This window comes from Astyanax mexicanus, chromosome 2, assembly GCF_023375975.1.
Source record: "Astyanax mexicanus isolate ESR-SI-001 chromosome 2, AstMex3_surface, whole genome shotgun sequence".
In the NCBI taxonomy this organism is placed as follows: domain Eukaryota; kingdom Metazoa; phylum Chordata; class Actinopteri; order Characiformes; family Acestrorhamphidae; genus Astyanax; species Astyanax mexicanus.
The window spans coordinates 25,278,231-25,293,512 of record NC_064409.1 but is presented as its reverse complement, the minus strand read 5'-3'; the positions used below and the strand labels follow the sequence as shown (position 1 = coordinate 25,293,512).

General features: G+C 37.7%; 2 protein-coding genes across 5 annotated transcripts in view; one reads left to right on the top strand and one right to left on the bottom strand.

Annotated features, from left to right (window-relative positions):
* The window catches only part of rps16 (ribosomal protein S16), a 1,145,183-nt gene that overhangs the window by 820,387 nt on the left and 309,514 nt on the right, over positions 1–15,282 (bottom strand). The window lies entirely within an intron of this gene.
* The window catches only part of syt1a (synaptotagmin Ia), a 409,759-nt gene that overhangs the window by 346,307 nt on the left and 48,170 nt on the right, over positions 1–15,282 (top strand). For 3 of the 4 annotated variants that reach the window (XM_022671493.2, XM_049473918.1, XM_007287794.4), the window contains 2 exons: positions 1,642–1,814; positions 10,054–10,179. In XM_022671493.2, coding sequence (XP_022527214.1) covers positions 1,642–1,814; positions 10,054–10,179 — 299 coding nt within the window. The remainder of the gene's footprint in view (positions 1–1,641; positions 1,815–10,053; positions 10,180–15,282) is intronic. The other variant, XM_022671494.2, reaches the window with a different exon arrangement.

Below are 15,282 nucleotides of genomic sequence, written 5' to 3'. Positions count from 1 at the left end.
TGGTGTCACAGTGGTGTTAAGGCGATGTTGTAGTGTTGTAGTATATTAGCTGGGTCAGCTGAAAACAGCCAATGAGTAGAAGCGGAGGGATGGACTCTCTACTGGAACCCCCAGAGAGCCGTGGTGGATGATGGGAAATACTGGTTTAGGATAAACACCTCCTCCTCCTCCTCTGATTAAACCCTTCCTTCACCGTGGCTGATCGGCTCCGCAGCGTGAGCTCGGTAACGGTGCCGGGCTCGGCGATGTGATCCGGAGCGCAGCGTTTGTTATTCTCGCTAAATTGGCCGAGGGCGCTTCGCTCAAGTGTTTAAACATCTCTGTTTGAGTCGAGATCATTAAGCTTCAGCGTCTAGACAGCAACATGTTCCCTTTCAGCTGATCAAAGAGCCGTTAGATGCAGACAGACGCCGCTTCCTCTGAGGCTCCAAATGTGTTCACATCTCCAACCGAGGATAAATAAAAAAACCTGAGGAGGAAGTGATGTTCAGCCTCGTTATATACTCATAACTACATTACTGCATTATTTCCAGGGTAAAAACAACCTAACCCGGTTTTAGTGAAGTACACTTCAGAGGCATTCACAGTGGGGTGGTTGCGATGGACTCATTCATAATGTTATTCATTAATGAACAGAGCAATATAAATTTTATAATAAAGGGACCAATAGAAATGCTCCAGAAATGATGATTTGTTATTATTGTACCAATAGAAATGTTTAAAGATGACGAAAATCATTTTATATTGACTTCTACTCCATATACAGCAGATTTGTCAAAATATTTTTTATGAATTGATAACAAGTTTGAAATTATAAATACATTAAAATATGTTGTGTACAAATTAATAATTAAACAAATATTGTATTTTTAAGTGTTTTTATTTTTTATTTTGCATTTATATATCCTCTATTGATTTATTTCTGTATCATTCACTATACTTTTATATTTTTCTGCATTTATTTTGAAACTTTTGTTCAATAACTGTATTTTTATTCCTATTTTCTACAATTCCCCCATATGATAATGAAGGGGCATGTGTTTTTATACACTCCTTGTTCCTCTTTTCCTAGTATTGTTTATTTACTGGTTCTCACTATTTAATATAGTTTTTTTATCAGATTTAAGGTTTAAATTTAGGAAATATGATTAACATTTAAATGAAAGGTCCAGTACATTCGTTTGACAAATGTTTTATGTCAGATTCATTAGTTATGTAATGAATCAGTGTGATGTATCAATTTTTATCACTTTTTATCACTATTTTAGGAATATATCACTTCTCTGTGCTGTTAGTTTGTATAAATGGAAACAGATTGTGTGAGAAGTGTTCTAATAACATGCCTAGGAAACGTTCCAGTAATGTTACAGGCTAATATTTTACAAATATTGCTGAACAATCTGTGAACATTCTCTGCTGAGTTATTAGCTAAGTAATAACTGGTGCAGTACTGCTGTACTGGTGGTTTAGAATATTGAGCACTATATCATCACTAAAACTCAAACCTTTATTTAAGCTTCTAACTAAATGTTTAGCTCTGTTTTAGGTAAAGTAAAATCAGTAAACATGCTTCACGCCCTTCATGCTAGTTGTTTAATGCTAATGCTAACAGCTCCGTCTTTTTCTCTCCTGCCACTGCAGTGCCGTCATGGGCTATCGTGGCAATAGCGTTCGTAGCCGTGGTGCTAGTCGTGTCCTGCTGCTTCTGCATCTGCAAAAAGTGGATATTCAAGAAGAAGAACAAGAAAAAGGGCAAAGACAAGGGCAAGAACGCCATCAACATGAAGGACGTGATAGACGGGACCAAAACCGAGGTACAGCATTTCTGTTTTTTACCAAAATACCACTAAATATTTGCTAACAGAAACATGCTAATGCTGATTGTTTACTTTTAGCATTTTAGCACTTATGCTGCGTTTGAGTGATGTTAGAACTAGAAAAAAAAACTTTATTAAACTGGTAAATTGAACAGACAGAAACAACCACTGAAGTCGTATTTACAAGTGGGAAATTCAGAATTCTTAACCTTCATTTATTTAGTTCAAAGGATGTATGACTTTTTACCTTTTATGTAGCTACAGTACCAGTCACAAATTTGGACACACTTTAAACTGCATTGTAGAATAGATTAATACTGAAGTCATCCAAACCATGAAGAAAAACATAGGTAATTATTTAGACAGCAAAAAAATGCTAAGCAAACCAGAATATGTTTTATATAAAAAAAAAATCAAAGTAGCACCTCGTGCTTAGCTTTGCATATTTTGGCATTTTTCAGTTAGGTTTGTAATGTAGTCACCTGGAATGGCTTTCAGTTAACAACTGTGCTGAACTTATTTAGAGTTAATTACTTGAACTTCTTGTCTCTTAGTGTGTTTGAGGGCATCAGTTGTAATGTTGTGAAGAGGTAGATTTGGTATACAGTGAATAGCACTATTTGAGTGAAGTTCAAATTCAAATTAAGGCAAAAACTACTCAACTTAAACTGACTTAAAGGAATAAAGTTCAGTCAGTCCTTAAGTGCAGTCACCGCAAAGACCATCCAAAACATTATGATGAAAATGGCTCATCAAGACTGCACCAGGAAAGGAAGAGCAAGAGTTGCCTCTGTTGTACAGGATAAGTTCATCAGAGTAACCATCCTCTGAAAATGCAAGTTGACAGCACCACAGATAAGATTCATGTAAATTCTTCACAGAGTATAATTTTAATGTTAAAACATGATTTCTTACGTGTTCCCTAACTTTATTATGACTTCAGTATTCACTTACAAAGTAAAGGAAAAAAAGAAAAACTTTGAATGAGAAGATGGGTCCAAACTTTTGACTGGTACTCCGTTTTTATTGTGTAGTTATTATGTTTTTAGCAATTAAATTCCAACACACACACACACACACACACACACACACACACACACACACACACACACACACACACACACACACACACAAACACACACACACACACACATATATAAGAGCTAATGCAATGTTTACCCATAATTACCTGCTATTTCTAACAATTGTAGCTAATAAACTGCATAAATAATTTAAGCTCCAAAATGTATTGCTATATACTGCAGTGTTGAGCTATGTTACTGCAATGTTTAATATCAAACATAATAAGCATTTACAGTACAATTGTGTCTATTAAATATGTATCTTATTTATAGTACTTATTTGTACACTATAGGGCAGTTTTCCAGACTGGGATTTCACAGCATTTTGAATTGAGTTCTAGACTCCATATTAAACCATTAACATATTTCTGCTGTGTTATCACTTTTAGTTAGATTTCTTTTTTTTTTACAATACTTAAAAAAACTTGTCAAAACGTTTAACATTTGATAAATGTTCATAAAACATTTTTAGCATTTGATTTTATTATCAAAGTACATTTATATATATATACTGCCTTTCTCAAGAAAGAGAAAAACATAGAAATAGTGTAGATAGATAGATAGATAGATAGATAGATAGATAGATAGATAGATAGATAGATAGATAGATACTTTATTGATCCCCGGGGGGAAATTCTTGAAATATACACATTTTTAAATAAATAAATACCACAGTAAAATGTCATTTGTTAGTTAACCACCTGTCTTTTATACACCTTCCGATCAGCACTGGAACGCAGCATAAGTCATTACAGAACAATGCTAATGAGTCTTATTGTCTTGAATTAGCGTTCAGAGCTAGACTGACAGGAAACGAGCTGAAAGAAAGAACAATAGGACGAGTTTTGTAAATGTAAATGTCTTTGTTAATGCTGTTGCCTGACTGCTGACTTTAATTACAGGATTGAGAACCTGGCAGGGTAAAAACGGCTCAGAGCCGACAGAGCTCTGCGTTCTGCTGCTAATAGCTAAACGTACATGTTGTTGTGTTCAGTTCTGTTCTTTGTTTAGCTCTGTTATATTTTCTTTTATAGTAGTAGTGCTGCATATTAATATGCTGTACTATGAAGTGGTATCAACCCAGAGAAATGACGCTAGCTAATTAAGACGGGGGGTGGGGGATTGATGGGCGACGTGCACCGCCTCCTTTTTAACGTCGCAAATGCAAATTACATCCAACACCGACACTCTGACCCCGGTTTGCATACTAATTGCATTATAACACTCTGATGACGCTTCACTCTTCTAACATAATAATCGATAAAGTCCTTTAATCTGCCATGTAATGACACTGACTTACAGCCCGGCTCTACACTTTTACACACCACAATTACCTGCTACTGCTTACATTTGTTGAGCTTTTTAGTTTAATGACATAACCAAATTACATTAAATTAGGCTTTATTGCACTTTATTATCAGAGACCACTACAAGTTACTGTGCGAGATTTTATATTACACAATAAAAATAGTTAAATAGTACTCAGTCGCCTATGAAAGATTTGTGACACATTTACTTACAAGTTTATTTTACTCTACCATATTTTCCACACTATAAGGCACATTTAAAATCCTTTATTTTTCCCAAAAAAACGTCAGTGCGTCTTTTAATCCAGTGCACCTTATGTATGAATTCTACCAGTTTTAGCAGTAATGCTACTCTGCTGAAGTGCAGCATTAAACAGGAGTTTAAGTTTAGTTCTCCATCACAAGGCTGACGCAGTATTAGCATCAGCCGCTAAAGCTAAGTGCTAGCCTATACATTGTGTTCAGAGGCAGGTATGTCAGACTGTAGCCTGCGTGTTTAGTGTGTTAAAACAAGCTATGAATTACGGTTATGTTTACTTAGCTTTACTTAAGTTACCCCCACCACCACCACCCAGTGGCGAGACCTGTTCCTTACTAGTGTCACATACTAGTGTCACGTTTATTAATAGTGTGCCTTAATCTGGTGTGCCTTATAGTGTGAAAAAGATGTTAATTTGTGCAAAAACTAATACGAATTAGTTAAACAGTTAAACCCATTAACAAGAGTATTACATATATTAGCAGTTTGTTTTAATTTAACATAGAAAATACAAAAACGAACTAACAAACTGAATACAGAAATGATCAATATTATCCTGCTTAGTTTTACTTTATTCGTGATGTTTTTATTACAGAAGGTTATAAATAACCTCTTTAATTCTTCGTATATCATACTTTAGTATCATCTTCCAGCATGTTTCCAACCTGGTATCTTAATCTGTTTGTTCTCTTACAGACAGGACTAGTTTTTTAGTTGTTTTTTTTTTTTATCAGAAAATACTATTGAAACTACTTTTCTCACTCCCTTGCATGATGTTTTTAAATAAGAATTTTATTGTTACACCTGTGAATCTAATAGCTAGAGACCTTCTAATTCAGTTAATAAAGCCGAAACTAGAATACTAGAAAGCGATCTTAAATTTTTGTGTTATTTCACATAGTTCAGCATCAGCTTAATGAATTCTATTATAAATTAGAATTATGCTAACCAGTTCTCCTTACTTTTCTGAGTTCAGAGTATTGTATTCAAATTGTCGTTCAAACTCATCGCGATACAGCAGATGGAGCTGAGGTTGGGGGAATGTTGGAGTAATAATTTAACCCTGTCCACTCAATCTGTTCACAGCATAACTTTACAGCAAGGTATCCAGTAAAGTGGATTGATGGAGCGTTCACACGGCAGCAAAGTGTAGAATTTTTATGGTGACCACCGCCAGCAATATGTAGAAGGAACTCGGGGTACGGTGGAGGTGCAAATTGAGATTTGTGGTGAGGATGGTTAACTTTGCTGCCACTTTGCTGTAGTGTGAATGCACCATTATTTTATTAGTATATTTTGGCATAATGGTCGTGCCCAAATTCCCCTAAACTTTTAAAACCCATACATATAATCACCATCTCCACCCTGGCCACGCCCACTTTTCACTTTCATCACATAACAGGCCAATGGGGGGCCCAGCATTACACATGACCACACTGACTTTGCCTTCCGTTTACATTTAGGGTGTGGTCAGCACCAGCAAAGTTTACATTTGAGTTAAATTTGGGGAATATCTTAATGTTTCGAACGCCTTCTTCCGAACATAGAGCCGACCCGAACTCTGACTCCGCCCTCCCGCTAGGTTCCGGGGGCGTGGTTAACGCTAGCACAGCGTTTATTTAAAGCACTGCTGGTGGTCATTTCTCCTGGTGTGCCCAGACACTGTGGTGGCTCTGTGTGTGGTTGTTTTAATTTGTGTTTCTTCCTTCTATGTCCTCCTTATCTATGTTTTGTCTGATGACTTTTCGGGATGGGCACTGGCGGTAGGTTCCCCATTGCTGTTGGATCTTTTTTAAGCCTGCTGCAATGATGTTCTTTTCTCTAGCCTCTTGACTACAAACGTACTCCCGTAGAGAGCAATATATGTAACTATGCATACAGTACATGTATATCTACACTATATATGTGTGTAACTGTGGTGTATGCACATATATACGTCTCTATATATGAATGAATGACTATACGAGCACTTGGGTACGCTTGGACAAGGCTGAACCTCGCTGATTTCTCCTCTCCAGTATGTCTTCTGATTATCTAGCGGTTAATCAGATTAGCTGATTATCATTCAGGCTCCAGTTTACTGAGGAGGATGTGGACGCCAAGGCTGAGCTATTATTTTTAATTACGTATTGGTCACTCTAGAAATGGTGGTAAATTTTGCATCTCTGTGAAAAATGTTTTGTTATTGAAAAAATATCTTGACTGTCTGTTTCCTGTAGAATAGAATATGAAATTTATGTTGTTAAAATATATATTTAAAATATATATGTCTTTCCCAGTGTTGAGTCAAGACCAAGGCTTTTAATAGTCGATTTTAATTCAAGAACAATATTTTTAGTAGTCAAGACCAAGTCTGAGACCAAGAATTTATTAGTCAAGTTCAGAAGCAAGACATTTAATAGTGGAGTCTAAATCAAGGTCAAGATCAAATCAGAGTCAGCACCAAGATTTTTAGTAGTCGAGTCTGAGTAAAAAATCAAGATATTTAGAACTCAAATCCAAGTCTTGACCAAGGCTTTTAGTATTTGAGTCTGAGTCACAACCAAGATTTATTGTAGTTGAGTCTGGGTAAAGACAGAGACTGAGTCAATACTGAGACTTTTATTAGTCGAGTCAAAGCTAAGACTGAGTCAAGACTTTTAGAAGTCAGGGTTAGAGGCAAAGTCAAGTCCAAGACTTTTTGTAATTGAGTCCAAGTTACGAAAGAGCATTGATTCAGATTTAAAATGAACCCACAATTCTAGAGTGCTACAGTGGTACGGTGGCACCGTCCGTCCTGATCTTTCAGATCCTAAAATCTCACTATTTCCAAATGGACGAGCCGTCCCAAAAAGTCTGAACCTGAAGTTCTCATAATGAACAGAATCCTCCAGCCTTGATCCCGCCCACCTCTTCAGCCAGCAACTGTGTCCAACTTTTATTTAATTAAACAGTAAATTTAGCTCATTTTCATTTTAACTGTCCTGAAACTCAAACTTTACCCCATTACACCCATTTATAGCATCTGGATAAACAGCTGTTCATGTTAAAGAGCTGCAGGACAAGAAATCACCTTAAATGTGCTAAATATATTTCATATTTCACATTATGAGATTGCTGTAACATCTTACAGCTTATTTTATGTGTTTGCACTATTACATGTTTAAATTATTTGATTTAATAAAATCATCTTACTTCATTGGCAGATAATTTTATAAACAACAAATATGTTTTTATATGTTTTTGCAATGTGTTTTGCAATGAAAACACATATGCTAAAATATGCTAAAATATATGCTAAAATAAATCTGAGCCAATTGTTTGCTTATATATAAAGTATGCCATATTCTAAATACTAGGTTTTAATAATGCATGATTATTTTTAAACATGTACAAATCAAAGCTATTTAAGATGATTTTTTGACGAGTGCTGTAATCCTCTGCAGTGTAAACAGCTGGATTATAAACAACTGGATTACTGATTGAGTTATGAGTTTCAGGACATTTGAGTAAATTTGCTCTGATTTGATGTAGAAATGTGTAAATTAGACCAATCCTGTTATTGAGAGACTAATCAGCATTTTCCCTGGAGTCTTACATTTCATTTCTTTGATAAAAAATGTTATTTTTTTTTTAAATATGGATAAGACAGTCACATTTAGGACAAAACTGTAGGGTTGATTTTAAAGGGCCCATATTCTACCTTATTTACTGTTTCATTTTCCAACCCAAGCTCCAATTACAACATTTTGTGTCCGTTTATAAAACAAAGAAATCATCATTATTTTTCCCTTCTAAATCTTCAATTCTGATTGGTTGCTATATACTTTAACTAATACTTATACTGTATTGGTAAAAGCGCCGGTATTGGCACTTACACACAGTTTTGTATCTTTAATAGAAAGCACCAATACTATTAAGCAGTTTCTGATTTTTTTTATAACTGTGAAGCTGTAAATGCTGTATTTTTAAGCTTGCTATAATGTATTATATCTTATTATACCGTATTTATACAATACAACCTATAAAAATTCTATAAACATCAGGACTTAATGTAACCTTTTAAGTAGTTAGGGTGCCTATCAGTATGGTAGAGAAAGTCTGTAATCAGTATTGGTATCAGAAGGTAAAAAGTGGTATCGGTGCATCCCTAATTAAAATCAATAGATATCCCACCTCTGTTTTGAAATGAAACACAAATGCTGACAATATGAGGGTGATCCAGCCAGTTCAGTCATCTGGCTGACAGTCGGGAATACTGCTGGATGCTGGAGATTCCCGGGAAAATCTTAATTAGCCTGATTGTAGGAACAGCATGGCTTTCAGAACGATACAGGAAAGCGAGGAATCAATTCCGTTCAGCCTTTCGCTCACAGATATGAACCCGACAGCCGGCAGGACAGGCCCCGTTCCCTTATACCAGCCCTGTTCCTTTACTCCACCACCCTCCGCTGGCATGATGCACACAGAACGCTTCCTCCAGCGCGGCGGCCATCAGCATGGCCGGCCAGTGAGAGTTCTGAGGGGGGTCACCAGATTAGACCATTGTTCTGGGGAACTGAGAATGCCCTGCATGTGTTACTGATCAGCCAGACTGACCCGTTCTTTTCTGAACTACGACTGTGTCACTGAATGATGCGATAAGCTGCGTTTGCCTCATCAACAGCATGCTTTCTAATGATGACTGATTGAACTGTCATAAAACACGGGGACACGCACTCATGTATACATACATTTACATATTTACATACAGTGTATACCACCCAGCACCCCCACCACGCACCACTCCCAACATGATTGACACGGATGCCAGCCTGAAACAATGCCAATAACACCAAGAACTGAACAATTCTCTGTGGATGCTTCTCCGACGTTCCACCAGTAGGCTAGATTATTTTGGCGAGCGTTTTCAAAGTATATATGCACAGAATATTACAAAAATATACTTTTGCAAATGTTTAATGTAGTATAAGTGTAAGTGTAATTAGTGTAATTTCAGTAATAGATAAGACAATTTTATTATAAAATATAGCAACACCTTAGCAACCACCTAGCACATCCATAGCAGCCAACAGCGGAAGTGTAGCAACAAATAAGCTAACACAGAATATCACATTTTAGCAACCAACACTTTTAGCAAAGCAACACCTTAGAAACCTTGACTCCTGTGCCATAGCAACACCTCAGCAACCACCAAGCAACACATTTTAGCAGCCAAAACAGTAAAATTAACCAAAAGAGACCATAAGACAGGAATTATAACTGTATTCTAATATTCTGTGTGTGTATTTATTGTCCTTTGCACTACTGGTGGAATGTCGATTCTATTACACTGCTCTTGCAAAGCATTTGATCTGCCCCCCCACCACTCCACCCTCCCCAACTCACATCCACCATGATTAGACTAGACACCTGCAGACTGAAAATGGGGGGTCTGGGGGTGGGGTTTCACGTCCCAAAGCTGTTTCCATCACCGAGCATGTCCTAGTGTTAACCGCTGTGGTGTTTTTAGTGCTTGGACCCCTATATATTGCAAGCAGGCTGGTTCCGGGCAGCAGGCCGGCGGTCATCTGTGGCCGGACTGACTGTTGGCTGGGTGTCTCCTTCAGGCCCTGAAGGATGAAGACGAAGTGGAAACAGGGTTGACGGAGAACGAGAAGGAGGCGGAGCCTAAGGAGCAGGAAAAACTAGGCAAATTACAATACTCCTTGGATTACAATTTCACAGAGAACACGGTAAGGGTCGTTGTCGAGAACGCGCGTCGCGGTGTTTTGTGGTGTTTTTGTGAGAATTATTTTCTTAATTGGTCCTTTGTGTAAGTACGGTCGCTTTCTTTTCGATCTGTGACCGTATTTGTGTCTAAATAACACTATTTGGCCAAAAGTATTGGGACACATCTCTTATTTGTTAAGTGCTGCAAACGGAAATAAGCAAACTGTATATTAATGTCCATTAATGGATTTAAAATGGGATGTTGTAAAAGCACCTGCAGGCATCCCAATACATTTGTCCATATAGTGTCTATATCTTGTAGAACTGGTTTCACTATGTTTCATACCTAAGTTTTTACCAACATTTGCTAAAATTTAGCTTTCTAACAAGCAATGGAAACTTGTTAGCATGCTAATTATATTAGCTTACCAAAGTTTCCTCAAACTCATCTATCTATAATATACTTGATTATGTGCTTTTGAAAGTGTATGACACACTGATATAGACTGAAGTATGGGCAACATTCAGCATTCAACATTCAGATTTCTAGATGATGCTACTGTTATAGCCTAGCAAGCTATGCTATGCTAACAGTGAGTTATACTGCGTGCCAGAATACACATAATCAAGTCCATAGAGATTACTGATCACCTCCACTATGTGATGATGTGGGGTTGTGCAGTTAGCACCATGCTAATTGGTGTATATTAGCTTCTGTTACTTGTTAGGTAGATTAACTTCATAGCTTCAGTGTAAAACTAAAGAAGCACCAAACATGTAGTGGCTGCTCAACAATATTTGGAGGAAAGAGTGGTAAGTAATTTTTAGGTTATAAAATGACAAATAAAACAATTCCACATTATGAAGGTTCATGTCAACCTTCATACTCAAGTAGTAATACACACCCACCAGCCATAACATTAAAACAGCTTGCCAAATATATGGTAGTTTCCACTGCATGGTACCAACATCACATTAACTCAACTTTACTCGTTTTTTTTCCGTTTATATTCGGCGCTTGGTTTTTGTAATCTTGACCCAGGTAGGGACCAAAACATGACATATGAATCTTCCATTGGCCAGAGAGAATTGTCACTCTGTGTGATGCAATGGAGACATCGGACCAAAACAAGCAACTTGTGAAATCTCCAAGCTACAGTAGGGGTCACATTTATTTTTTGACTCATAATGGCAGCTTGTAAAATTACCCTGCAGTCTTTTGAAGCAGCATTGCTTGGATTGGTACTAGAGAAAGAGTCCATTAAGAGCTCTGATATCACCAGATACATTTCAGGGAGAGCTGTGGTTGAGTTGAGATAAGTATAGTCGAGTAAAGTTAATTAGTGTAGATACCATGCAGAGGAAAGGCACCAATAGTTTAGGTCCACAAAACAGCCCTGACTCATCGAGTAATGGACTCTTAAAAACCTTTCAAAGACGTCCTGTAAGAGCTGTATGACGTCACCAGTTACATTTTAGAGGGAGCTGTGAAAAACAAACCAGGAAAATAAGACAGGTACCAGGAACCAACAAGTAAGCAGAATAGACTACAGTCAAATAGAGTCAAATGGAGTCGAAAAGAGTCAAGTATAGTTGAGCAGAGCCGAGCAGACTTGAGTAGAGTTGTTTAGAGTCAAGCAGTGTTAAATTAAGTTAGGTAGAGGGAAGTAGTGAAGGTATTGTGAAGGTCACCACAGGCCAACAAAACCCATCATGTTATGAATTCTGCAAGACCTCTAAAGTGAGCTGAGTTAAGTAGAGTTATACACAGTAAAATAGAACCAAATAGAGTCAAGTACAGTTAAATAGAGTCAAATAGAGTTGACTATAGTCATGTACATTTAAATACAGTAAAAAGGTCATGGACAGTTAAGTTCAGTCAAATAGAGTAAAGTAGAGTTGAGCAAAGTCATGTACAGATTAGTACATCTAATAGAGTTGAGTAGAGTTGGGTAGAGTTAAGCGGAGTTGGGTGGAGTTGAGTTAAGCAGAGTTGGGTGGAGCAGAGTTAAACAGAGTTTGGTGGAGTTGAGTAAAGTCAAATAAAGTTGAGAAAAGTCAAAAAGAATCAAGGAGAGATGGTACCATACAGTGAAAAATCACCAGTTGTGTGCCAACAAAACAGCATTGACCCATCCAGTAATGGACCCTGAAATACCTCTTGAGGATAACCTAAAGCTATTTTAGGTTGCACACATTGCTGACAAAGATGTAATGCAAATGCACACACACAGTTTGTATTATTGTATAGTAAATGTACAGTATTGTCAAAATAATACAGACATCCCAAGTTGCAAAAAACAAAAAAAACTTGCACACACACCAAAGGATAACGAAACTTTACTTTTATATGAATTAATTTTAAAATTAGTAAAATTAGTTTTAACGTTTTTCTTTTTGGAAGGCTCGCCTCTGCTTTCCTTTTTTTTGGGGGGGGGGAAGCCTTTATTTGACAAAAATTGACAGTTATAATATCACAAAAAATTGCACAACATCAAAAACATTTCATATCATATTACAATAATTATTAATATTACCTCCGCCATGATCTGCTTTCTCTCACTAACTGAACCCGTCTGGGAGGGGGAAAAACACTGCCCGGCCACACTAAAAACTGATTGGCTGTCTCACAGACTCTTTGCAGAGAACAGGCCAATCAGAACCCTCTCTGTTTTTTCTCTCTCCTTCCCACACGCGATTAGAGAAAAAAAGTCTGTGGCCTGTGTGCGCGTTTGTGTGCAGGGGCAGTTCTGAATTCCGGGAGATTATATGTGACTCGCGGGCATCAGGGAGCCACTACCGAAATGCGGGAGACTCCCACAGCTTCAGGGAGACTTGGTTTGTCTGAAATAATAGAACCAAGAAGTGGGTAATGACCTACTTTTGATTTTTGAATATGAGTTGGGAAGTTGGAGATGAGGTGTGGTGTTGATCATCCAACTTCCTGACCTCACTAACACTGATAGCAGTGTCCCAATACTTTTTTTTTCACACTGTGTTGCTTCAAAAAGTATTGTACTATTATTAATGACTCTAAGCACCATTTCAGCTTAGAGTGATAGTGGTTAGATCCAGGTACGAATCCGCAGCCACTGCTCTCAGTGAGTGAGTGAGGAGCTCTCGCTTGCCCTCAATAAAGTGAAGGATCAGCTCAGATTCTCTATTACTCTCTCTCTCTCTCTCTCTCTCTCTCTCTCTCTCTCTCCGAGGAACTGATAAATATCCTCTTGGCAGATGTTAGCTGGCAGATAATTGAAGCAGTGCGTGAAAGTGGAGCAACTCCACCAGCAGCTACCCTCCATAAACAAACCTGACAGAGTCAGATTATCTACTCTCAGCCATCACACACACTCTCTTTCACACACACACTCACACTCAGGTCTTAGTCACACACACACATCGGATTTAAGCCTCGAGAAGCTCCAATTCCATCTTTCTTTCCTTTTTTTCCTGCTGTAATTTAAGAAAAACTGACAGCCGAGCTTAGAAACCATCAGCTTTCAGCCCCAAGGAAAATAGCAAAACCCTGCACCCACATTCCTAGCACAGGGAATCTACAGATCCTTAAAAAGTCTTCAGCTGGTTCATCTTATTTTTTTAAATGTATTTAATTTGACAAGCAATGATGGTTTGAAAGGAAAACAGCTTTTTAATTGCTTTCTAGTGTAGATGGTACTGTAGGCATTGATAACCCAGTTTTGGGAGTTGGATAAACCCAGTTTTGCACTGGAGCCTACTTCCATTGATTCAACAGTTGCTTTTGTGTTACTTAATAGTGTGTTGTGTCCTTTTTGCCGTTTTGTTACTGGAGAAATGTCTTAATTTTGGAGTAGAATTAAACAAGTGGAATTAAAAAGATTTACATTGTTGTCCAGACGGTATATTTTAGTTGGAAATGAAATCAGGTTGACATCAAAACCCAATGTCAGATTGACATCAAGGTCCAACATTGGGCAGAGGCTGAGTTAGGGTTGGTTATCAGTCAGGTATCACCATACCTTACAACGAAATGTTGGAATTTTACGTTAATTTGACCTAAGGATATGATGTTTAGGTGACGTTGGATTTTTTGTTACTTAATATTATGATCCAAAACGACTAAATATTAACGTCTGACATTAAGATTCAGATGTGTAACAGACGTTGGGTTCTGGTTACCATACCTTTCAACAAAATGTCGGTATTTTACGTCACGTAGGGATGAGATGTTTGGGTGACGTTGGATTTTGGTTACTTAACATTACGACACAAAAACAACCAAATATCAAAGTCATATGTCGTCCCTATTCTATGTCAATTTGACGTTAGTATTAGACGTTACCTTGATGTTGAATTTTTGTCACCTGACGTCATGACCAACATTTAACCAGAAATTTACGTCTATTTACGTTGGTGGCCAGCTGGGAATATTCCCATATCTGCAGCAGGTGTGCAGGTGTATAAACCACATATAATACTTTTCTTCTCATCCAACCTTCAATCAAATACACTCCAATTATCTGGATGGAGAGGTTTATCTAGATAGGGTTTTTGGAACAATAAAAGTCCATAAAGAAAACAAGCTAAAATTAAACAGGTGTAACGTGGCTATTTTTAAAATGACTAGAATGTTCAGAAAACTGTGTGAAAATATAAAGAGAAAAAGTAAAAAGTAGTCTAATAAGTAAAAAAAATAATTACTACAGCAAAGTATAGAAAACCAATGTTTTTGTATTTGTAGATATTTGTACTTCGTTACTTGAGGCCTCTGTATTCTATACACTAAAACGCAATTTCATGTTTGTCTGGGTAACTATATGAGCAGGATTCAGGACTGAGCAGACTCTGATGGAAAATAACAAAATAGCGCTTTTCTCCGGAGGCTGTAACTCAGCTACAGCAGACATGAAACCACCCAGGCGGCATCAGCATGACCCAGATACCGCTCCAATAAACCACACACACATAAACCCTCACCCAGAGAGTGCAGGGCTGACGCGGTCCTGCCGCGTGAGGGTTTAAGCCCGGTAAAGCAGTGGTTCGGTGAGGTACGGTGTGGGATGTGCGGAGGGGAAGATAGCGCTGCGGCAGTGAGGACTGAACCCAGCCCGGCCATTGTTTAAGGGTAATCTAGCTTTTCCAGCCCA